This window comes from Talpa occidentalis, unplaced genomic scaffold (genome assembly GCF_014898055.3).
Source record: "Talpa occidentalis isolate TD23 unplaced genomic scaffold, MPIMG_talOcc4v2.1 talOcc4.10, whole genome shotgun sequence".
Lineage (NCBI taxonomy): Eukaryota > Metazoa > Chordata > Mammalia > Eulipotyphla > Talpidae > Talpa > Talpa occidentalis.
In genome coordinates this window covers 27291266-27317015 of record NW_023600993.1, presented here as the reverse complement: position 1 = coordinate 27317015, position 25750 = coordinate 27291266, and the positions used below count along the sequence as shown (strand labels likewise).

Here is a 25750-nt window from a genome sequence, read left to right as displayed (position 1 = left end):
TTTAAATGACTACCAACACACTGAGGTATTTTTATGAACCACTTGATAAAACTCATAGTAGCAAAGTGAGCTTCCATTCAAAATTTGCACTACTCTGAAACAAGGGATCTAAACCAAGGTTCGGCAAAACTGCAATCAAGTTTTGTAAATAAAGTTTTATTGGGACACAACCATGTTAATTCATTTGAGTACCTTCATTTAAATGTATGTTCATTGTACATTCATTGTCTATGGCTGCCTTCACAATACTAGGGCAGAATTGAGCAGAGACAACAGACTGTATGGACTGTAAAACCTAAAGAATTTTCTACTGTCCTTTTACAAAAAATGCTTTGCCAGTCCCTGATCTAAAATGTGATCTCCAGACCAGCAGTAGTGGCATCACCTGAGAACCATCCAAAACACAGAATTTGTGTTTTAACATGGTCTCCAGGTGATTCTGATGCAAGTTAAAGTCTGAGGCCCTAAATGTACAAACAAAATGCCCAGGGAGCTTGTTTAAGTGAAGATGCTGATTCAGAAAGTCTGGGGTGCAGTCCAAGCTTCTGCATTCCTAACCATCTCTGAGGTGAAGCTGATGCTGCTGGTCCTCATGCCACACTTTGAATAGCAAGGCTCTGGGATTTCCCCCTGGCATCCCTTCAGCAGCAGACTTATGAAAGGTACTTGCCAGCCAAGTTTTAAAATGAGTAGACAGCTTCACAAGGAAACCAATTCAAAGCTGGTTTTTAAAGCCTCGAGAGTGCAGTTCGGCAGGACTTACCTTCTTCAAAATTTCTGTGTTCAGCAGCATGTAAATGTCTATAGTTCGACTTTCTTCTTTAGCGAGAGCACTAAGATTACAGAGCATTGTTAGGCAAGATACTCTTGGATTGTCACAATCCTGAAAAGACAAATCAGAGAACCATCAAATGGTATTTATTTTGGATAGATTCAAATGCACAGCAGTTTATAGAACACCGGCTTTTATGAGTCTCTGTTCTGGAGATGAAAGATGCAATCATTCATTCTCACCACCAGAGGGCAATGGAAGGATTTCTCCACCAGTGGTTATCAGTAACTTGCCCTTTAGTTAAGCAAGTGGGAAGAGGGAACTCACTGGTTTATCTTAGCCCAAACTTGGATATCACAAAGAGGAATTAGTTTTAAAAAGGAATGTGTTTAATTATTCTGTAAGCGTTCTTCTTGAGTTCTGAAGATGTTTTCCCCAAATTATGCAATTTCTGCCTGTAGAGAGGTAAATATACTTTCATGCTCATTTTCTAGGAAGAGCATTCTAAAGGGCTAGGAAATCAAATGATTCAACAAAACACAGGAGTAAAGAAAAATACATGTCTGACCAAAAAACATGAAGAAAAACCTAAATTCTAAATTTAAGTTAAAAATCTTCTCTTTTTTAAGTTCCAAAATATGTATGTGTGTGTGTATGTATCTTCATGGTGTTTCAAATGCTGGATAAAACTGTCAGTATATATGTCAAACAACTAGATATCACTACATATAACAGTTCTAAGGAATTTAAAATTAGATGTATCATCAGCGCTATGTAAGTTAAAAAATCCTAATTTTTAAAGTAGCAGATAGTCTAATTTCTTCCATGACAAAGATTGAGGAAGGAAATGTGAGTGAAATGTGCTTAGGTTGAAATAAGGTGCTAAATAGAAGTAACCAAAGATGTGGGGAAATGAGGCTTTGAAAAAGCTTTATGATTCCATCTTCAATATCTTCAGCTTTTTTTTTAAATGAGGCAAAATGTATAGATAGTAAACTGAGTAAGTCTTAAGTTTCCATCCTGATATACTCTTATACCTGGTTATAACCAGGTCAATATAACCAGGTAGAGCATTTCAGCACCTAAGCAGGTTCCCTGATGCTCCCTCCTATCCATATTCCTCCATAACTAACTACAATCCTGACCTCCATCACATTGGTACACTTGTTATTTCTAAACTTCATAAAAGTGAACGATTACAATATGTGACTTTTTGCCTCTAGCTTCTTCCACTCAATATTATGTATGTGAGACTCATCCATACTATGCTTTGTGGCAGTAGCCATTTTTCATTGCTTCATTATATTCCTGTGTATGGATATACCACCAGTAGCATACTCATTCTTTTGTTGATGGATATTTGAATTGCTCCCAACTTTCAGCTATTATAAAAGTTCTGTGACCATCCTTGTCAATGTCTTTTGGGGCAAACAAACACTCAGTTCTCTGGGGATAAGTCTCTGGGTCACAGGGGACAGGTATGTTTAGTTTTAGGAGATATTGTCAAACAATTTTTCCAAAGTGGTAGAAAAACCACCACTCTTGATTGGGATCATACTAGTTGGAAATATGTTTTACATTGTGCTTAAGGGGTTGCAAAGGTTTTCCCTTTGCCTGGGCAACAGAATTTGGAGTAAATTTAACACTTTGGTTGAAATCCCAGGTTGAAAAATAGGAGTTGATCACAGTCCTTCGGAAATAATAAATGTTAAATAGAAAACTGGCCTCTCAGATTTGCTTTTCTAGGGAAGACCACCCATGTTAACTCAACCAGTAAGGAGATTCTTACCAAGACTTTTCTTCCAGATTTTGTGAAAAAAGCAAATATTGTATGGAAGATATTTTCTTGTTCTTGAGGGATAATGCAGGGGGTTGGGTTTTTCTGGAAAGAGCAGTTTCCCTTCTCTTGGCCCACCTGCAAAGGAAAAGAATTCTGTTAGAGTCGTCTGTTCTAAGAATGGGTCATGAGCCTGGAATGTCTTATTGCAGAGGTGGTAGCAGCAGAGCCCAAATTAACTCTTCCCTTTTGCCCATTCTCTAGTGTGCAAGAATGGCTGAAGAGCTGAAAGGCAGAGGTAGGAGCATCCACAGGGCAAATATTAGAAAAAGTGAATCCATAAATAACTGAGATGAGATGGCATACAACATGTGAACTAGTTGTGATTAACGAAAAAAATAAGATTTAAGGAACAAAAAACCCTTTACATCTCCAAAGCACATCCACCAACCTCAAAGCAACTGAGGTAGGCATTAATGTTCTTTATCCCAATGCAAAATTGAGATTCGGGTGTCATTTGCCAACAATCACACAAGCAAGAACCTAGGTCTGGCACCCAGGTCTTCTGAGACCACACCTTCATGCCTGGTCCACTACCAGAGGTTTTCAAAGTGGTTCCATGGAATCCCTAGGCTGCTATAAAACCCCTCCATAATCTCCTGAAAGAAGGGGCCTCCTTCTCTGCTCCAACTAGAGCATCAGTCACATACAATGCCATTTAAAAGTAGGGTTCTGATACCAAGTACAAGTTGGGTAGTCACCACACTGAGTCACACAGGAGCTTACATGCTCTGGTAAAATACAGTGAGTATGAATTTATTCAAGAATGTTTCAACTTCATGCTAGGGGGCAATAATTAGTTTAAGAGTTTTACAGAAATAAATCTAGAACAATGCTAATCTTTTAATAATGAATTTTAAAACAAGATTCCCCCCTTCCCCCCAGTTTGTTTTTGGTCTGAACACATATTCCAAGATTTACTGTATATGCCAGAAAATAAATGAGATGAAGGTTTATTTCCTCAAATTAATTATTAGAAAAGAGATTATTGCCTTTAAATGTCTCTCAGGGTTTGGTACTTTGTACCCCTTAAAAGTACCTCAAAATTTGGTACTTCAATTGTTTAATTGAACCACAAAATCTGGGACAACACAGCAGTTTGAAATGGTCTCAATCATTGTTGGTTTGAGCTCCTTTTAGAGGTCACTAGACGGAATTAATGTGAAGGAAGCAGCGAGATTTAACACAGATTGGTGATTTTCCTTGGGTTACAATTGTTTTAAGCTGTGATAAATATTTTAAAGCTCATTTTAGAAAGCAAAACATAAGTTGTTAACTAGTGAGAATCATGAATAATCATTTAGAAGATAAATGAAAAACACAACTGCTACAATGTTTTGCAAATGAGTATTTGTGCCTCGCAATAAAATTTCAGCATCAAACATGGATTCTAAATATTTTGCATTTTGAATAAATTAGAGGAAATGAACACACTATGCCCTGGAAAACTGATTTTAAAAGTAGCTTAGTAATTATATACACTGATCTCAAAAGATGCACATTTGCATGAAATCATTGTGAAATGAAAGTGGAAAGAGGAATATGAATTAGTCTATTATTCTTAGGTCATTGTAAGTATGCCATCCCATGATGAGGTGAAAGATGACAGGTAGAGAGCTGACTGATTCATTTTTCTAACTTTTCTTATTGAGGCCAAATAATGTTCACTAACATGCACAGACCTTACGGGTACAGTCTGATGGACTTTGACAAATGAAACCAACCACATGACCACCACCCCGATGAAGGCACAGAACACATCTCACTCCAGAAAGCTCCCTGTGGCCCCTTTCCAGTCAATTCCCAACCGTACCTCTTAGGCAACCACTGTTCTGATTCCTAGAAGCTGGTAAAAGACGTTTGTTAAATTCATCCCATTAAGGAAGTTGCGGCGGGGGCGGGGGGGGGGTGTCGTGTATTTGGGGGTTGCCCTCTATTCAAGCACATAGAAGATATAAACCAAATTGAGCATTTTAGCACATGAATGTGTGCACTCGTGTTCCTAATTCCAGAAGTTTTCACTCAGAAGCACATGGGTTTCCCCATTGTCTCCTGGAGATGCCACGGGTGCCTCTGTGGCCCTGTGGCTGGCACACACCTCTGCCGAGATGCCAGGCTTGACTGCCCAAAAGCATTTGGTCTGGGCTTGGAGCAGCCAGTCTTACAGCCTGCATCCACCCCTAATTAGAATCAGGGGCGGGGGCTGAGCTCCTCCTGGCTTTGCAAATTTGTGCTTCGGGTTTCTGGGCCTGGAGAGGAAGTGTGGGAGCAGAGCAGAGACCCAGCCAGTCCCACTGACGTGCTTCTGGTTTGTGGAGGCTGGCGCCTTCATCCATACAGGATGCCAGCACAGAAGGGTAGGGAGCTGTAGATGGTGGGGTACAGGGGCGAAAAACCACCCCAGCCTCAGCACCAATGCGGGGGGCACAGGCAAATCTCAGAGCTCTGCGCCCTCTCCCCTAGCGGCAAGGGCAGCCTGGGAACAGGGGAGATGGTGCTGTGATGTGATCCGATGTGACACGGAATCTGCTCCAGTGGAATTTGGAGAAGGGAAGTGGAGACTATGTCTGTGGTGAATGAAAATCTCAGCCAGTTGTGCTCCCGACTGTGGTTACATGGGAATCACTTCAATCAGGGGGAAACAACCTTCTGGGAGGTTCAGGGTGGTCCTCTTTCAAAAGGAGATTGAAGGCTGCATGGGTCTGATTCGGATCAGCTAATCCTGCTGTAGACAGACACTCCCTCAGTTAAAACTGAGCGACTCAGCCCCTGGCTGGGGTCGTTGGAGGGAAGGGCTTTTCTGTATGTGTTGGACACTCAGGCCAGAACCAAGAGCACCCGCCCCTGCTGCTGTTTTCACTGGGCACCAGGCTCTGAGTGTTTCACACAGAAGGACCCTTTCCATCCTCATGGCTGGGAGGTGAGTGCTGTAACCATCCCCATTTCACAGGTGGGGAACCTGAGAGACAAAAGGAGGCCAGTCCCACACCCCCAGCTGACAGGCAGGAGAATTGGGTGGGGTCACAGGCCTCCTAGTTCCAGAAACCTGCTTGTAACCACGTCCCCACATCTTAGGCATGGCGGCTATGGCCTGGAAGCCCAGGAATCCCAGAGTCATCCATCCTGGCCCACAGCTGCCCCTATGACATGATGACTCTTGCCTAGACTGTGGGGGTGGGGGTGAAGGGCCTCCTGGCTGGGAGGCCGGGCTACGCCGTGCTGTCTTGGGCTCGAGGGGAACAGAGCATCCTGGAATGTTGTTTCTGGAAGGCAGCTCAAAGATCATGCAGTCCCGTGGCCTCTGCTGACAGATAAGGAACCAGAGGCCAGCGTTGCATGACTCGCCTAAGGTCATGTGATTGGTTGTTGGCAGCAGGGGCACTGGGGAAGGAATGCTGCATAGTGGCCTTGCTGAGCTTCAGGGGTCCCAGCTTCCTCCTAACAGCTGTTCCATTTTGGGTCTTCAGGACCTCAGTTTCCTTATGTGTAAAATGAGGATGGTGACCTACATGGGCACTGAGGTTGTCCTCAGTTGCTGATTCCACACTCCAAGGACTATTTGTGTATTTACATTACAGCATGGGGTCACTAATCTCGCATTTCATAGATAAGCAACTGCTGGTGCCCCACGCTCATAACTTGTCCTAACTAAGGGGAAGTCATGTTTCTTCTCATATGACACACTATGCAAGCACCACGCCACCCATGTCCAACAGCTTCATTTCCTTGGCCAAAGACTCTGTGGCCACTGCCCCCTGTTCCTCTCTGCCCACTCACTTCTCATCTGCTATCTAGAGTGAGTCTAAGTGCTTCCCATGACATGGCTGCTTATCTTCCAGAACCTCTGGGAGTTGGAAGAGGTCCATGTCTATTGGCATGTGAATAAAAGGACTTCAGCAAATACACAAAATAGAGGATGTGGGACCCATCTGGCTTTCCCCCAAGAAAACCTGGTGCAAACTGAAACCAAGACATAGTGGTGATTTGGGAAATTGTCAGCAGCCTGGGGAGAAGGTGGATACTGCTTGATGGCAGGGTCTGCGCCAGCCTTGCTCAGGGGAGGCTCTGCGGTCTGAAGCCTCCAAGGTCCCAGGCCTGTCCAAGGATGAAGTGCCTCTGTACATCGAGACAGTGTGGCAAAGCCTAGCTTCATGAGAAAACTGCAGTTGGAGTATGAATCACAACTGATGCCATGGGTCTGATACGGAAGATAAAAAGAACCCTCATTTCAAATGTTGCCACCATCTGCCATCAGGTAGAAAAGGCAGAGCTAAGGCTTTTTACTAAAGACTCTGTAGGCAGTTGTGGTCTGACAGATTGGAGGCACAGGACTTCTCCATGTTTAGCCTTGGAAAGAGGCCTGCGTATGCTACCTCTGCTGACCCAGAATGGGAGAGAGGGGCCTTAGCACTGGAGGGACAGAACAGCTCATCGATCTGTCTTCTAAGCACATCACCCAGGAAACACCACCCAGGACTCCAGGCCAAATTCCAGCTCCCTTAAGTCCCATCTTTATATGGAGTTCAGATACAAGTGGGAACAACACTTGCTACATTAGGTGCCATTCTGAGAGCTACAGTGTCCTTATAACACCCATATGCAGAGGGAACCATATAATTTATTGTCTAACCTGGGATATTTCTGAGATTAAAGTCTGAAGTCAACCATATAGAACAGCAAGACAGAAAGTAGGGATGCGCCACGCCAATTGAGCCATCTGCTCTCCTTAATTTTCAGATTCTTCTTACAGATGGGAAAACTAGGCCCAGACAGGTAAAGTGACCTGTCATCTACCTGTGAGTTCTAACCATAGGTACCATCTCCAAAGTCCCCACTGGGATACAGCCGTCTCCTCCCCCTTCCTTGCACCAGATTGCAGGGCCTCCGCTCCCCATGCCCTGTCTCACTGTCTATCAGAGCAGGGCTCCTGCTGTGGTGATAAATCTGTCCTACACGTTCCTCCCTCTCTCAGCAAGTCAGCCCCATGTGATCTACATTCCAGCCTCCAAGGGAACACTTTAGGTACATCTTGTGGGATGAAAAGAACGTCTAGACAATAGAGAGAGGAGGGGGGAGGGAATCCCAGGACGAGAGGGCTAGCATGTGCAAATGCATGGAAGTGCATAAGACAGACTGGAGTCAAGAAAGACTGGGACTTTAACATGTGTCAAGCATTGGATCAATGTTGGATGGTAGTGGCCAAAATGAGGCAGGCTAGGTGGGCCTGGACACGAAGGAGGGCTTTGTAGGTAAATCTTTCAGGGGACGGGGGCAGTTACCCAGAGGTGGATTCATCTGTCAATAAAATAAGGAACTAATTTTCACCTTTGACATGTGGCATTATTGGCATTTCTTAACAGGCTAAGGCATAGATGTCACTTGCTACTGACCATACTTCAGCTGACCAGGCTCCAGGGATGGAAAAAGTCACCAAAGTGTCCCTGGTTTGATGTCCCTTGAACAAAGTACATAAGCAATAAAAGAGAAATGGAAGATTAAGTTAGCAAAGGAAGAAAACGAGTGGCAGCAACATTTCCCTTGGAGTCACCTCCAGCATGGGTCTTAGGTGAAGTCTGATCTAAAAAGTACGTTTGTTGAATCAACTTGGATTAAAGGGGGCATAGGTTCATTTTTAAAAAAACATATGTTTCAAGTTAACTCACATTTATCTGTTAATCGGTGACTGTGTTCTCTGTTACATCCTAAAGCTGCTTTTCCATATCATGTTACACCAGTCACAGCTGATGGCAAGTGGGTAAACACGACCTGTCCCCTGACTTACCACCTGCTCTTCTGAATTCACACGCCCCCTTAGTTTGAAAACTCTGACAATGTTTTGAATGCCTACTCTGTTCATTCACTGACCCCCTGATGACTCTGAGCCCAGGTACCAGAAGACAGTGAGTTCCCTTTTAGCCTGAACATTTTCCACAATAACCTTGGTGAGATTAATTTTAGGTCTCCAGAGTTTGGAATAAAAATAGTATTTATAAAATGATTGAAACATGTACCAAGTGGTGAATTAGGCCAATCTAAGAGGTTTATTATTTGAAATACCAGTAAGAGCAACATATTTTCCATTCAGCAACATGCAAACTGGGATAAAGAGTCTGACAGTGATACAGAGTTCTTTATATTACAACTCACATTAAATCATGTTGAGATTTCTAATTGTTCCTTGGTATTGACCAAATAATAGCAAAAAATGACAATATATTAATAATAAATCCTAAAACAAATATTTCCACATGTCACCATTCATTTCAGGCCTTTGTAATAATACTGCAAGACATGTTATCTGAGCACTTGACACGCATGCCAAACATGTTTTTCTTGTATAATGAAACATTTTGAAACATCTAGAAGCCCTGGATGTGCAAAGGTTCCATGTATTAACTTTTCTCAACTGCAATGACACCATTGAATATAAGAGCAGAGAAACAATGACAACCATCTCAGATAGTTCCTTAGGATAGATATGCCTAGCTTTATATTAAAGGCTGAGATTACAATGCATGTGTATGACTATATCACGTAAAGGTAGGAGTTCTCAAAAGCAACCTCTCGCAGGCCCTTCTGAAGAGTCATGGATTATTGTGCTTTGGGAAGAGGATCCTCAGTTCATCAGGTTCATCAGTTCAGCAAATTCTGCTTTTCTGATATTCACCTGTGTGTAACCAGAGGTGCCAATGTGTCCACAGAAATAGGGAAATGACCAACCCAATACGAAAGTGAATATGAGACTCTATCTGTAGACATTCCCTCCTAACCTCATTCCTCAAATGAAGAGCCATGTTCTCTCTCTCTTTTTTTTAACTGAAAAGGGCAAATAAAAGCATATAACAGTGGCCCATAAATGACAGCCCATTGCCACACCTACAGAGGTGAGAATGCAGCTGGAGGAGCAAGAAATTGAATAATGACCTAGTGTCATTTAACTTCTAGAAAGGAAAAGACAGTAGTAGCTTTAAAAAGTCTGAATAGATCGTAACTTTTTTTTTTTTTCATTTGTACAAGAACCGGGGTATAGGCCAGATGCGCGGGAGACTGAGAGGATTCACCAGAGACAGAGTAGGGAACAGAACAGGCAGACTGACGAAATACACCGCTGAGGGGAGCAGCGGGCGAGACAGGAGAGGTCTGTTCGCCATGTGGGTTGCTCCAAGGCTGGCGGGGATCGAACCAGTGCTGCAGAGGCTGTGGACAGCTTCACAGCGCGGCACTCAACCACCTGCGCCACCAAGGAGGCCCTGAATAGATCGTAACTTCAACTAGATTTCTTCTCATTGAAAATTATCTTCTAAATGAAAGACTTGTTTTTGCAACTACCTCCCCAGCCCTGAGGCCTTCACCTATTGCGCAAAGTTGTGCTAAGTTGTTGTATTAAATCTAAAATGATAGGATGTTACTGATACCAAAACTGAAACAGAAAATACAGGGGCAAAGTCCAAAACCAAGGTTCAGAGGAAAGGGAGAGCATGACCCATTATACATTTCTGACCTCTGAGTCGGCCATTATTTCATAAAAAAATTTTCACTTACGGTAAAAGCCAAAGATTATCCACCCCTCCCCTCAGCTTTAGGATTTGGCTAAAACAATAGTGTCCCCTCCCCCACTGCGTCCCCCTGGGTGTGACAGGCCTACACACAAGAGCACAGGCCACCACCAGACTGCCTGGTAAAGCTGAATTCATCTACATTTAATCAGAAAAAGACAAGCCAAGCAGATGAGGCCCATTTCGTCAGCCGGGGGATGGCCTTTTACTGCAGTTAAAGTGATACAGATGGGCTGTAGTTTCAGGGAAGCAGTGACACAAAAGAATTTCCAGATGCGGTCAGATTTTTTTTAACAAAAAAGTGAGACATAAATGTTATCTGAGTACTTGACATGCATGCCAAAAATGGTTTTCTTCCACAGATAATGAAACATTTGGGAAGCAGAATGGTCTGGTGATTTGGATAATAAATGAGTCAGTAGCCCCCATATGGGACACAAGACAGTTCTGGGAATTGTATCAGCTTGTGTAAGTCCTGATTCTAGCTCTCGGACCCATCACGGCAAAGAGCAAGCTTCCTGCCCTCTTACGCTCTCCTGTCGATTTGCTGAGTTCTGACCGCCTTCTTTGGATAGATCACTTTATTACCCTTTTATCAGAAGGCAAATACCATTTTGTAGGTGCTGTGTTTCATGCGTCACCATCTGTCGAACCCCCTCATTACTTCTCTGAGAGTAAATATGTCAGAGGGGTGAAAAGAGAAACCCAGACATCATTCTTTAAGTCTGACGTTCCAAGGCTTCACGGGAGGGCGGAAACAAGCTTTAGGTCATCAGTTTAGATTATTAAAGAGAAGTATGTGAAGTTGGTTCCCTGAAAGTTGGGGAGATAATGACTTCTCAGGGTCTAACTATGTTGAGAAAGTTCCCTTTGGTCAGAGGAAACTTGGTGTGTCTAGCAGAAAGGAGTTTTCCTGTTTTTGTGCTTCCGAAGCATATACAATTAGTCCTCGGCAGGTTAAATTAGAACCATGTGTTTCTCGGCACTGACCGATGAGCTCTGTTTATCCTCAGTGAGATTTCCTGTTCTCGACTTCAGTAACAACCCATCACCCCTTCAATGACAGGGCTCTGTGGCATGCTGCTTTTAAGGAATGAAAAAAGGAATGGAGCAAAGTGCATAATCACCAACTTTTAAGGACTATTCATGTTGGAGGCCAGCAAACACCAGGCGCCTAAGCACTGGCATTCCAGTCAGCCCACACGCCAGCAGCAAGTCTTCCTGCTTCCAGATATCACAGCAGCCCAGAGCAAGACCCTCTGCTCCTTGATAAGGCCGGCGCCCTTGAGCAGGAGCACCGGGGCTTGATTCATTGCCTCTGTCCACCTGGGTTAGAGGGCAGCCTCTGAAGCACACTGTGTGTGGACAGCCCAGCTGAAGTTCATCTCACCTTCCAGGGGTGTGTTGGGTGTGAGCTGTGCACATACACACACACACACTTTCTCCCTCTACTCGGGCTAAAATCCACCCCAGAGCCCAGAAACATTCTTGCTCCAGAATTCGATCAGCCATCTCCCCTCTAAAAGTGTTTAGCTTCTGTTGAGAAAAAATAAACTGAAGCCAACCTAATTCTGACCCATGTCAGGAACATGACTCTTTAGCTCACATTCACACATGTGTAGAAAGGAAAAGATTTGAAGCCATCGCTGAGATCAGCAGACCTGAGAGAGAGAGAGAGAGAGAGAGAGAGAGAGAGAGAGAGAGAGAGAGAGAGAGAGAGAGAGAGAGGAGAGAGAGAGAGAGAGAGAGAGAGAGAGAGAGAGAGAGACTGGAGAGGAGATGGGGGAGGGGAGAGAGGGGCAGGGAAGGAAAGAAGAGATTCCCACTTTGAAATTAAGACCACTTTGCTGTAGTTCAAGGATGTTGCCAGAACATCTTTACTTGGGGACTTCAACCCAAATTTCAACCCAAATAGGACTAGGTTTCTAGTGGATGTGTTGTGGGGGTATATCTGTGTTTAAGGATGCATACCCTACTTTTAGGCAGAAAAAATATTTGTGATGCTGATATTTGTAAAGTGGCAGTAACCTTTTTTTCTCTCATCTGAGCACACACTATGGTTGGGGCCCCAAAGGCTGGGGATTCATTGAAAACAAGACATGACCTCTACTGTCATGGCACCTTTATTCTTATAGAAGACAATAAAAGAGTCTAATTTCAGATTGTGGTAAAATCTATGATGAAAACAACACACAGGGAATTGGGATAGAGAGTGACGGGGAGTGGCAATGTTAGCTGAGGTGGTCAAGAAAGATCTCACTGAAAGAGTGAACTCTGGTTCAGACTTGCATTATAAGGAACCAGTCACGCAAAGATTTAGGGGACTATGTTCTCAGCAGAGGCAGGTGTAAAGGTCCTGAGGCAGGACTATCTGGGAGGGCATCTAAGAGGTTTTGATGGAAAAGAGACTGTGAGGATCTTGAGGAACAAGTGGGTTTTCTGCAGCTAGAGGGAGGGAACAAGCCACTAGTAACATCAGGAAACCCAGCACAATGCATGGTGGTGCTTCTAGTGGCCTTCGTGGTTCAGAGTGACTGAAAGTCAAAGTGAGGGACGAGGCTGGGGACAGGGTATACTGGAGGGCAACGCCTGGAAAGGTGGGTGGGAGTGAACTATGGTTCAGAGTTTTGGATCTCATGGCTCTGGTCATGAAGAGCTCCAAGCTGATCTTTTACAGAGAACCTCAGGAGTGCGGCTGATAGTTAAACAGAGAAATGATTAGGAGGAGAAATCAGCATGTTCTCAAACTGTCAGTGAGCCCTCCCTGCTGAGTAATAAATGTTAGTGATTAGGAGAGACTGGATAAAGAGGCACATTATTTGGTGCTCAGTTTTAAATTTTTATTTATTTGGAGACTTCGGAGAGAGCAAAGTGGAAAGCCTAGGAGGGGAAAGAGATCTAAAGGAACTGACGTCATCTTTTGGGGAAGGAAAGCTGGAAGCATGACGAAGTAACAGTTCACCTTCTGCACACAGAGAGCTAGGGCCCCTCCATTTTAGCTCAGATAAGGTTAGGAAAGTTAGAGCATTAAGGACTGAAGACAGTCATAAAAAAGTGGTATTCGAGGGATACCAGAATGCCTGACCTGAGAGAACTTACTGGAAACAGTTCTGTTGTGCTAGGGTGAGGCCTGGATTGTATTCTGTCCAAAATTAGAGGGAGGGCTGGGTCACATAATCCCACCCCCCCACCCCCCCCCCCAGGGGCTGGAAAGGGGTTTCTTCTGTTTCTGTTTCCCCCTTCCTTCCCTTAGCCCCTTATCATATGATATAAGCTGCATTAGTACAGTTCACTTCACATAATACCATTTAAGTTATAGGATATTAAGGAGGATGAACATCACCCAGGACTCTGCCTCCTGGGGAGGGGTTTCTAAGCCTTGAATTCTTGTCAGCAGGAACCTCCCATCCAGAATGAGTGCTGACTCGCTACAGGGTAAGCCCTCAAGTTTCTACCGCAAAAACAGGGTGAAGGGAGAGAAGAAAAATGTCATGTGTTCACCATGGGGAAGAGTAGTAGACACTGAGAGAAAAAAGTGAGTTGTTCAAGTTTTGCTTTGGGTAATTTGCTGGGTTGCTTTTAAGTGCCAGGCCTGGCTTGAGTACAAGTTAAATCTTGGCCTCCAGCAAACTTGCTGCAGGGGAGACTTCTTGTTACAATTACCCTCCATGCATAACCAAGTCATAAAACCCAGGACTTTGTGCATGCCAAATGTGCCTTCACCACCAGCTGGCCTTAAAAATCAGTGCTGCTGTCAACTGCCATTGCCAGTGAAACCAGTGACTCACCCCGTGGCAGAAACCTCCCCCCAGTGAGTGCTGATGAGCACACACTCAGGGACTCCTGGATGCCCAGCGTGGACACCGCACAGGGGCAGCTAGGATGGACTTCCAAGGAGAGAAACCAGGGAGGGCTAAACTTAAGGGCAAAATTCTCGGGTAATCCTGACTTGGCGAGGCCTTCTCGTGCAAAGATCACATTACAGAGATAGCTAGTCCCCTTCCCTGATTACAGCTCTGGGTGAGGCCTGCCTGACCACTCTATTTACAACCACCACCCTTCCATGGGTGCTGTGGTGGTGGGGGAACAACAGGACCATCCCCAAACAAAGAACGATGATGTAAGAAAATTAATTTAAAAATAAAAAAAATTACAAAAATAAAACTACCACCCCTTCAACTCAAGTGCTTGCCCCCTTCATTTTTTCCACAGCACTTAACATCATATAGTACACTACATGTTTTACTCATTTATGACTTGTCTCTCTCCACCAGGATGTAAGTTACATGGGCTGGAAATGATTGTTTTTGTCTGTTTTGTTCCCTGTACTAACCCAGTACTTGGTATGAGGCAGGTGCAAAGTCTATATTGAATGAATGAATGTGGGAATAAAAATTCCCAACAGCCATGTGTGGCAAGGATTGTCATCATCACCATTTTATAAAGGAGGAAAGGGAAGCTGAGAGAGATTCACCAGGGCATCTCATCTGTAATAAATTATTAATAAAAACATTATTGTTAGCCTGAATATAAGAATTACCTCCCAGAATCTTATCAGAGGTTTTGCTTGTTCATCTTTTCTTTCTGTTCTCCAGATTGGACAACCTCAACTGATTTACCTTCAAGTTGTTGTCTTCTTTGTCAGTTCAAATCTGCTACTGAGACCCTCTAGTGAGGTTCTCAATGTAGGTATCATATCTGAATTTTTCATACCTGAATCAAATCATACCTATATCAAATCATACCTGAAATTTTCAATTCAGGTATCATATCTTCCATACCTACTTATCTGTCATTGGGCATTTAGGTTGTTTCCACAGCTTGGTTAGTGTAAATAGTGCTGCAATCAACAAAGGCATGCATATATTCTTTCAAATTAGTGGCTTTTTATATTCTTTATATAGACACCTAGAAGTGGAATTGTGGGATTATATGGTAGATCTATTTTTAATATTTTTAGAAACCTCCAAACTATTTCCACAGAGGCTGGGCATTCCTACCAAGTATACAAGGGTTCCTTTTTCTCTATCCCCTTGCCAATACTTGTCACTTCTTGTTTTTTTTTTTTTTTTTTAATATATAGACCATTCTCATGGGAGTGAGGTGGTTTTGATTTGTATTTCCCTGGTACGTGATGATGAACACTTTCTTTTTCATATGACTGTTGGCCATCTGTGTGTCTTCTATGGAGACGTATCTATCTGTTGAGTTTTATGAGCTCTTCATAAACCTTGGATATTAATCCCTTGTCACATGTATGATGCACAAATACTGTCTCCCAATTAGTATGATCATTTTAATGATCATTTCTTTTACTGTGCAGAAGTTTTCCAGTTTGATGTTGTTGCATTTGTTTATCTTTGCTTTTGTTTCCCTTTTGGAGTGGAGTCCCCAAAAATATCACCATGGCCAATGTCATGGAATGTACTATCTATGCAGTCTATGTGTTTTGTGGTTTCAGGTCTTACACATCAATCTTTGATCCATTTGAATTTAGTGTGAGACAGTGGTCAAGTTTCTCTCTCTCTCTCTCTCTCTTGCAAATGATTGTCCAGTTTTCCCAACACATTTGTTGAAGAGATTATTCATCTAAGTGTGGGTTTATTTCTGGCTCTGGGCTCTATTCCACTCATCTGTGTGTCTATCTTTATTCCAACACCATGTGTCTTGTTTACTACAGCTTTGTAGTGTAAAATTGGGGAGCAGAATATCTCCATTCTTTTTTTTCCCTCAGGATTGCTCTAGCTATTTGGGATCTTTTGTGGTTCCATACAAGTTTTAGTAATGTTTATTCTATTTCCTTGCACAATGCCATAGGAAGTTTGATGAGGATTTCAGTGAATCTGCATTGTTTTGGGTAATATGGCTATTTTAATAATGTTAATTCTTCCAATCCATGAGCATGAAATACCTTTCATTTCTTTGTGTCTTATTTATTTCAACAATCTCTTATAATTTTTGTTGCATAGGTCTTTCACCACCTCTGTTACACTTATTCCTAGGTACTTAATTCTTTTTGATGGAATTTAAAATTGCTTGTTTTCCTGATTTCTCTCTAGTCTATGGACATACTGCACAATGGATTTTTTGTATATTGATTTTGTAGCTTGCAACATTACTGTACTGATTCATTGCTTCTAGCAGTTGTTTGGTGGAATTGCTAAGGTTTTCTACATATATCATCATATTATCTGCAAATAATGGCAGTTTTTTTTTCCAATTTGAATTTCTTATATCTTTTTTTTTTGCCTAATTGTTCTGGCCTGCCTTCTTACTCTTACTCTTAAACATTCATTCCAGCTTCTTATAAAATAATTGAATAATAAGTTTAACAGGCTTTGGGGGTTACTTTTGAACTATATTCTTGGAAAGTCCTTCAAGTTTCCAAATTATTACTTTATTCTTTTACATCCATTCTATTACATATCTCATAGATTGAGGTTTTTATTTGAATGATCAAAATTTTAAATTTACAAAACTCTAGTTTATTCTATTTCATAGAAACACCGCCTTCTGCATTTCCTTGAAGACATCAATTTTGCTTATCCTGAAATAATCTTCTCTGTGCCTTGTTTATTGCACCCTCTGGTATTCTTCTTTGGCTAGCAGTTGGTATGTCTCTGCCCTGGCACTGATGCTCCACATTTAGTGGTGATTCTTGGTGGTCTGCTATCATCTGCTGGTTCTGTTCACTGAATCTGTCTCTGGTGACTGAGGAGTGGGTGGTGTTCCCAGCAGAGGTGTGAAGTACAGTACAGTGGGAAGCATATGCATTCTGGAGTCATACAGATTAGGTTACAAACCCAGCTCTGCGACTTAACAGTTGTGTGATCCTGAGCACATTTTTGAGTCCTGAATCCTCAACTTAGAATAATGACCTTGCCTTATGGAGGTGCTAGGAGGATTAAATTTGACAGTACATAATAAAGTGCTACTAGAACTTTAGGACTGCAATAAATGATATTCATTTTTTTGTGAATTATTCAGGAAAAACTTCTCCACTCTTTAGCCTTTGACTATGTGTGACCACCCAACACCACTCTCATTAAAAAACGCCCCCAGATCATCCTTGGGGAAACAATTCATTCCTCCATTTCTAAATTTAAGCTTCTTTGTGGTCACTGGTATATCAGTCCCATATTTTCTTCATAGGAATATAGACATCCTCATCACAAATTAAGTTCCAATTTTCAATGGACTCATTTTGACAGAAATTAGATCATGGCAACTCTGTGATAGGGGCAGATTTTATAATTTGCTAAGGTTATTTACTAAAATATGTCTCGCCACCAACTTGAGATATTCTGATGGATATCATATTGATGTCACTCTCCTAATGGTGATCCATGGCAGTGACGGATACATCTCTATGGGAAACTATCTTTCATTCTCATTCTATTTTACTTCCTGGAAATCAGGTAAGGTCTTTAGAATCACTGCAAAGACAGAGTGAGCCAGGGAGGTAAATATTTTCAGATGACTTTGCATAAAGAAGAAAGAATGGCAAGGCACTCATTTTGTATCACTTCTAGATTAATAAAGTTATTGAAAGATTCAGCCCTTTCACCTGGTATCAAGGCCCAGCTCCTTTAAGAGAGCTGGCTTCATGACTTCCTTCTTTCTTGTATATTAACAAGAATCAAACCCTAAAGCCCTCTCCTACAGTGTTAGGAAAGCTGCTCAGATTTTCAACATCAGTAAATGAAACTTGGTTCCGAGACAAATCTCCCATCCATTCCTGCAAGCACACCATGAGTAAAACCAAAGTATGGAGCACAACCACCACCCCAATTCACATGATCTTCCCTTCATGAGCCAGAGGTGATAGATGTGCCAACTCAGCTTAGACCTGTGCACAGGGGCTCTGCTAAAAGGCTCATTTACGCAGAAAGACTGCAAAAAACAGTGAATCCTTTACCTTTTCCAGGCCAGTTCCCATCAAGACATGTAAAAGTCTATCCTCAGTTCACCAGGAATCTTCTCTCAGGAACAAGTGCCTGTTTTGGCTCACGTGGGCTGTCAGTCCCATAGATGCCACTACCCTCTGCGGCAGCCCAAGGTGATTTGCTGGCAATATCTGGCATGTGTAGTTACACAGCCTCTGGTGGCAGGGAGCTTGGCCTTCTCCAATGAGGAGCAAGTCCACAAGTACATACAAAGGATGCACCTTAGGAGGACTGATCAACTTACCACTGTCACAGGGATGACTGAGGTTTATTACTCCCTGTCACAGCAACAAGATTGCAGCCTGCTCTATACTCCAGAGAAGGATTAGAGAACTATTTGTGTAAGAGGTAGGCAGAGAGAGATGGAGAACCAGAACCTTCTGCCTGGAATGTTCCCTCTTCACCTGTTTTCTTTTCTTTTCTTTTTTTTTCTTCACCTGTTTTCTTGGTGAACTCTTACACACCCTCTAAGCCCTGTCTGGAAAACATTTCCTGCTCCCTCCCCTGTGCTCGGTACCTCTGTACCAGCCCTGGGTCTAGGCATGTCTCCATTGTCCTACTGTCCCATGGTGTTGCAATTGCATTTTATACATCTGTCTCGGGCAGAAAGTGAATTTCTGGGAGAGCTAGATGACGTATGCCTTTTCTCAGACCCTGGCATACAACAGGCTCTTGCTCTACCAGTGTTTGCAGAATAAATCAAGAATGATAGACGTTTATACTGATTTTATTTTAGGCTAGAGAAGCCTGTCATTCTTTCTGGTTATTCCCATGTGGCTTCCTGATGGATACTATATTCCCATTTTTTGCAGTATTGTGGGAAGTGTGCCCCCATGGGGCTCACACAACCCCAAAGGGTAGGAGGCATTTCGAGTTGATAAGTCTTTTCTCAGACCACCACCTCAGCTCTGTTGCTAAATAAAACACAGGCAGGCTGGAGGGGCCAGGACATTTGCTACAGGGAACAAAGATCAGGAACTCTGTGGCTGGGAGTATGATGTGGTCACACTTCATTAGGCTCTGTAAACATCTCTCCCTTGTCAGCAAAAGTAATCTCCACTCACAAGGCAGCTGGACCTCAAGAAACCCCTGGGAAGAACACATATAACCACTCTGGTGAAATCTAGAGGGAGGTCCACCTGGCTCAGGGACCCCAGATGTAGCCCCAAAGATTTCTGAACGAATTCTGAAACAACATTGAAAAAATGGGCCATAGAGTTGGGGCTAGAGAAGCCCCAACTCTATGGCCCAGGGCCTGAGGGGCCAGCATGCCCCTCTCCAGCATTGTATATGGATGAGGACCACAGACAATATGGATATCATAGGGGCACTGTGGAAGCAAAATAATTTGAGGGTCTCACTGGGTATGGGGAGGGGTGACAGATGGGCCATGCCTCAATGCCTGTTATCTGCCTCTGGGTGTTATTTGGCTTCATAAATGGAATGGTGGTGGTTGAGAATGGGCGTGGGGAGGAAAAGCTACCAGATTTAAGGGTTACCTCCTTGTGCCACACAGGAACAGGGCTGACTTCTCCTGATAGGAGTGAGTTTGACTTGTACCAAATCCACAGAAGGTAAGCCCTGCTCTATTCCAAGTCCCAGAAGGCCAAAGGGGAGGACATTATGAGCTTTCCAAACCACACCTGACCCAGGGAGCATTCTCTGGCTCTCCTTGAGCAAGGGAGGGGCCAGGTGGGGAATATAGCTAAGCAGCAGGATGCCTTTGCTCTCAGATCCGTGGGCTTTGGAGCAGAGGGTGAGCCGGCTGCAAGCCTCTGAAACAAGGCCCCACATACATCTGTCCCACCATCACTCTGGGCTCCAGCGGAGACTGTACATGAGAACACGGCACTTCCCTACTTGTGGAGTGAGACCTGCCAGTGAGTTTGAGTTTCTATACCATGAAAACACCGTAGGCCTCTGACCATGAGGCAGTCTTATGCACCTGAAGGCTTGACCATCCTGGAGAATTCTGTTTCAGACTTCATGGAAAGTCTAAATCTCATTTTAAAAATTCACAGGGTTTTTTCTAAGAGTTCTAAGTTGGAATGCAGCCAGCTCACACCACTTGGGTGTTTTAGGGTCCATTCAGCTAGACTAACAGCCAAGCAGTTCTGCATATTTTCAGGAAAACCACTTCTAATGCCTTCCAGGCAAGCCAGTTATTTATAAATGCGCTTCAAAGTCTTCTCCAATGGCTTTCCCTTGGTAGGATGATTAATAAAGAGAAAAAATGGTGTACTTGGTTCTGAGATAACTTCAGATTCCTAGTGACTTAAATTTCCTGTTTTAGGCAATAAATAACTTGGTCTATTGGGAAAAACTTCCCTGTAGATATTTATGTGAATAACTCTAAGAGCATGCTCAGTGAATAGGACATCTCTAGACACTGGACAAAAGTGGAGTGGTTAGCATGATTAGTAATATGATTAATAAGAGGGTAGACAGCAGCACATGAGACTGGGTGACCTCATGCTAAGTTCAACTCATGCTGTGCTGTTGCTACAGAACACTGGGGGCTTTTCTGATGTTTTAGCACAGCTCAGAGACACAGGCACGTCGCAGAACATGAATGGAATGCTAGGAAGGATGGAAATGACTGAGCCGACTCAAATGACCTGTCCTATGGTCAACATCTCACATGTCCAGGTTTTTGGCCCATGTGGCCCAAGAGGGCAGCAATACCAGAAGTCATTATTGCCACCACACAGTGCTTTCTCGGCCTCTACCCTGAAGGGAGTGTCTTCTCCCATTCACATATGTCACAAGCTGTGGGCCTCCCTGTCCTTATTTCAAGCTACATATGGAGAGTCTGTGCACTTATTAAGCATAGTAATGTGATTAATAAGAGGGTAGACAGGAGCACGTGTGACTGGGTGACTTCACACTGTCTGCATGAATCACTGTGAAGGGCAGCAAGGCAATGATTCTCTCAAGGTGGACATCATGTGCTCACATTGTGCAGTGATTCCCCTGAGCTTCTGCCACTGGTGTTTCCCAGGAGGGGTCCCCTCACATCTGGCCACTTGAGAGCACAAGATACAAGAGATTCCCAGATCCCTCTGCTGTATGCACACAGCTGGGCGTGTTAAATCATTTCATATCTGTCAAAACTCACATCACTGAGCAAGGGGATTCCTGTCAAGACTTTTATGTAGAAAGAGTAAACCACTATTTCATGCTGTGGATTTATTCAGTTCAGAAATATTTGTTGAGCAATTATTATAGGCCAAGCATTGTGCTAGGCCCTGGAGCTACAGCAGTGGGCAGACAAAAATCTCTGTCTTCATTCGGTAGGGGGGCAGATGGATGCAGAGAAACTGGTCAAATGAGAAAATATAAGGAGTGTTCAGCTAGTGGGAAGGGTGATGGTGAAATACGAGCCAGAAATGGGGATGAGGAGAGCTGGCACGGAGGCTGCTTTGGGAGGTCTCACTGACATGGTGACTTGTGAGTGGGCACCTAAAGGAGTTGAGGGAGGCAGTCAAGTGGTTGTCTGAGGATCGCATTCTGGATAGAGAGAAGGCGAGGGTGACATTCTGGAGGTGGGAAAGAGAGTGTTTGCTCGGCTCTAGAACCAGCACGGACAGAGGGTCACTGAAGAGGAGAAAGTGGGGAAGAGGAGGAAGAGATGAGGTCAGAGAGTTACAGGAGACACCCAGTTATTAGCCATGAGACCAACAGATGTGCTGGAAGAGCCTGAGGCATGGGTAAAACAAGGAGGGGTTTGAGCAGAGTAACATGATCCCACTTACCCTGGGAATGCATTCTGCTGCTGGACCAAGAACAGACTGTGGGGCTTGGGGAGGCAGGGCAGAAGCAGGGACAGCAATGAAAGGACTGGTGACAGATGATGGTGCTGTGGACCAGAGTGCTGGCAGTGGACGTGTAAAGAGTGGTGACACTCTCACTGACTTCTTGATTTGTTGTGAAAGTGGAGACATTAGGTTTGCTGATGGATTAGATGTTAAATGGGGAAATGAGAGGTGTCAAGGATGACCCAAGCAAAGACAGGGATGCAGTAACTACTTGCTGAGATGGGAAAGGTTGTAGGAGAAGCATGTTTGGAAGGATACTGTGAAGAGTTCAGTTTTGGATAAGACTGAGATTCCTGTTAGGCATCTATGCAGACATGGCTTGAAGGTAGTTGACACTCAAGTCTGAAATTCATGAGGAGAAGCATCTGGTGTCATCAGTACAGACTATATTGAATGCAATGAGTTTGGGCAAATCCCTGAGATTGAATGTGGATAAAAGGAGACCCAGGGCTCTGTAAAAATTAGGAGATGAGGAGAGAAGCAAGTGAGAAGGGAGAAACCAGGAGAATGTGATGTCCTGGAAACTAAGGATAATGTTTTAAGCAGGTGGTTGGAAAATGATCCATGCTATTTATTAAGTTTCCCTTGAGATTAAACCATCTACAGTTGACTCAGGATTAAGTCGAACTACATATTCTGCATATAAATTTCAGTTTCTACCGATATGTAAGTCCTCTGAAAACAATCTTTCATCCTCTGGCATCAGTGACCCTTTGAGGATCTTTATGAATGCTGTGAGTCTTCCCTCAGAAAAATGCATTTGGGTACACAAAAGGCAGCACCCAGTTGCTGGGGGTTCCTAGACCCAGTAAAGTCTATTGCAATTCCCTTCTCCTCCACCAAAGAAGTCTTCTTAAGTAATTAACCAAACTTTCTCAATGTAGAAATTCAAGGATTGCAGGTCTCTTGGTTTTTCTCAATGTGTTTCCAAAGATTCAAATGACTTAAATTTTCTGTGCCCTTGGATGGAATATAAACCACCCATGGACTGGCTCCAGTATGAAAGCAACAGATAAAACAAAAATGAACTCACCACCATCTCCTGCACATGAAACATCTCTGCGCCTCCAGATGACAGCCGATTGGGGAATGAGATGCTGACAGATGACCCAGGAAGAGTGCTGGGCCCAGTGTTATAGACCTGTGGGTATAAGACAAACAGCGAGTTTTAACAGAAGGACAGATCTTCATTTCATGTCCTGCAATATACACTCAAAGAGCCTTTGAAATGATACACAGAGACTCTAGAGACTCTGATGTAGCTGGCCCAGAACTATACTTTGAGAACCACTGATCTGGTTCAGTCTGAGGTAGTTGAGATGTTTGAGGTAGTTGAGATGTCCAAAGACAAAGGGCGTCATCTCTAAATCAAAAGACCTAATTTCCGGAAAGGGCTACGTTTTCTCCACTACCCTGCTGGTTAGGTTTCTCTATAATTTGCAATCAATCATTTGTTAACACTGTTCACTGAAATTCATATGCATCTTTTCTGTTCTAACATTTGGCCCAGTAAAACTTTTGCCTTGTGGTCACTAAGTTTGTGATAATTTGTTACAGGAGTAATAGAAAAATAATGTAGAGAGTGACTGCTGATAGGAATGGAGTTTATTTTTAGGGTGATGAAACAGTTCTAAAATAAGATCATGGCAATTCATTATACAATATGGTAAACATTCTAAAAATCACCGAATCATACATTTTAAACAGGTGAACTTTAAGGTATGTAAATGATAATCTCAAGATAGATATTATTTAAAAAAGAAAATGGGAAAGAGGAAGAAACAAACTGCTCTCAGTGGCCTGGGACCAGAGCAAGAATTCAGGGACACGAGGTATCTCTGAGGTTGAGGTCAGAAGGGCAGAGGCAGGAGACAGGCTAGAAATCAACCCAGGTCTTCACCAGTAACAGCAAGTGCGAGTTAGCTCACTCAGCTCTTCCCTAGAAAACTGTGTCTTCATTTTTTGCCACAATTGGTTCTACATCAAAGCACAGACCAAAAATATGACATAGTGGATGAGCCGTCATGGCCAATTCTTGATGCAAAAAGAACAAAATCCACCAAAAGCAACAACCCGAAGACACAAGAAAAGGAAGGACCATCCAACCGCAATTGAATAAGCTAATTTGAAGTGAAATGTGAGCACGCAAAATTGAAAATAGCCCTATTGACATGTCTGGGAAATCCCAATTAAAGTATGAGTTGGGGGAAGGAAAGAAGAACACAATGCTGATTTGCATTATTTCATCATCAGAGCCAGATGCATGGGAGAGCTTGGATTACCATATTTATTTATTTTGAACAAATGTCTTAACATTTGATATTCTGCAATGTTCTTATGCAACATCTGCACTACTTCTTCTATTATTTTTGAGGTAAGGAAAATGATTTGACTGTAGGCAAAAAAAAAAAAAAGTCTATCAATGGTTAACAAATTATTCTGCTTCTGTTAAAAAAAAAAAACTGATGAAATATAGACACCAGGCCCAAGACTCGTATTTCTGTCTTTCTTCCATCTGTATTTGCAGTGGCATCTTTAAAAAATTACATAACTTGTTGAATAAGAGCTTTTAAAAGACAGTAAGTCTGTTTACATGGTGAGTCCTGTGCTCTTCTTCAGGAGGTTGTTGACAGAAAACAGAAAAATAAAGAGTTTAATCCATTTTCTGACCCAATCCACCCCCACTATTTCCACCTCTTGGTCATTATCCCCATAAACCTGGCCAGTGACCTCTCTGTAGGAAGGTCATAATAATGACAATTATCCCAGAAAAGGAGTTGTCAGAGAATTCTCCAGCAAACTGTCAGCCTTGTTAACACAAGAGGATCAATGTCACATGCTATCCTAATCAATGTCACACATTATCCATCTTTCAGACTCAGCCAACTCTCTTAATTCTGACCTGAATGCTATGCACTCCCTCAGGCAACTGATAATCAAGAAGTTTATCAAAGGGTCATGCCAATCACTCATTCCTGGGGGCCCAGATTCTCTGGCCTGTATCCTGTGTCAGGTCAGATGTGAAGAAAGATCTTTGCCTAAACACCAAAGTTCCCTGAAAAAAATGCCACAGGGAAGCATGACTTAACCACATGCTCTTGGATTTCTTTCTCTCTTTTTAGAGGGTGGGGAGAACATTTTTGTTTATTTGCTATTCTTCCTGTCTTCTCCTTTCAACACCTCTACCCTCCTCATTCCACGGGCTGGGCCATTTTGAACTCTTCTAAGTAATTGTCTGGACTGTATCTTATATGATTAAGACTCTGAGAAATGATGAATAAGAAAGAAAAGTGATTTAATTAAAATGAAATAACTCCATCTATTCTTTAACTGTTTTTCTATCCAGTTACAAAAGGCAATGGAGAAAAACGACTAATTCTGAGAAGTGGTTCAGAAACACCGAGAGCCAATTCATGGTAATCACACTTAGGTCTCAAAAGCCAGTTCTAACCCCACCTCTTTCCTCATAAATAAAGCTGGGGCTTAGCTGGCAGGGAGGGGCATCCTCTCTGGGCTAGGGCCATGTGTTATCCTTCAAGGTTTTGCAAGTCTCTTGCCTGGGAGAATATTTTGGTAAAAGGAAGACCGCTGCAAAAGTTCCACTGCCTCATCCTCGGGACCCTCACCTAGTCATTATCTGTCACCACCCTGGTCCACCTAGGAGTGGCCTAAGGGAAAGGAAATAATCATTATTTGGCCATAGCAGTGAATGCTGGATGGGAAAACAATCTTCTTTATGGGGAAGGATGGAGCAGAGGCAGGGATGAGCCTTGGGAGCTAGAACTGGAGAGATGGGCAATGTAGACTATAGAGCAGACCCA

General features: G+C 43.0%; 1 protein-coding gene across 1 annotated transcript in view; it reads right to left on the bottom strand.

Moving 5' to 3' along the window:
* ITGA9 (integrin subunit alpha 9) overlaps positions 1-25750 on the bottom strand; it is a 284237-nt gene that overhangs the window by 31560 nt on the left and 226927 nt on the right. Inside the window, 3 exon segments of the mRNA XM_037526417.2 lie at positions 764-883; positions 2562-2687; positions 22963-23070. Of these exon segments, the coding sequence (XP_037382314.1) occupies positions 764-883; positions 2562-2687; positions 22963-23070 (354 nt within the window).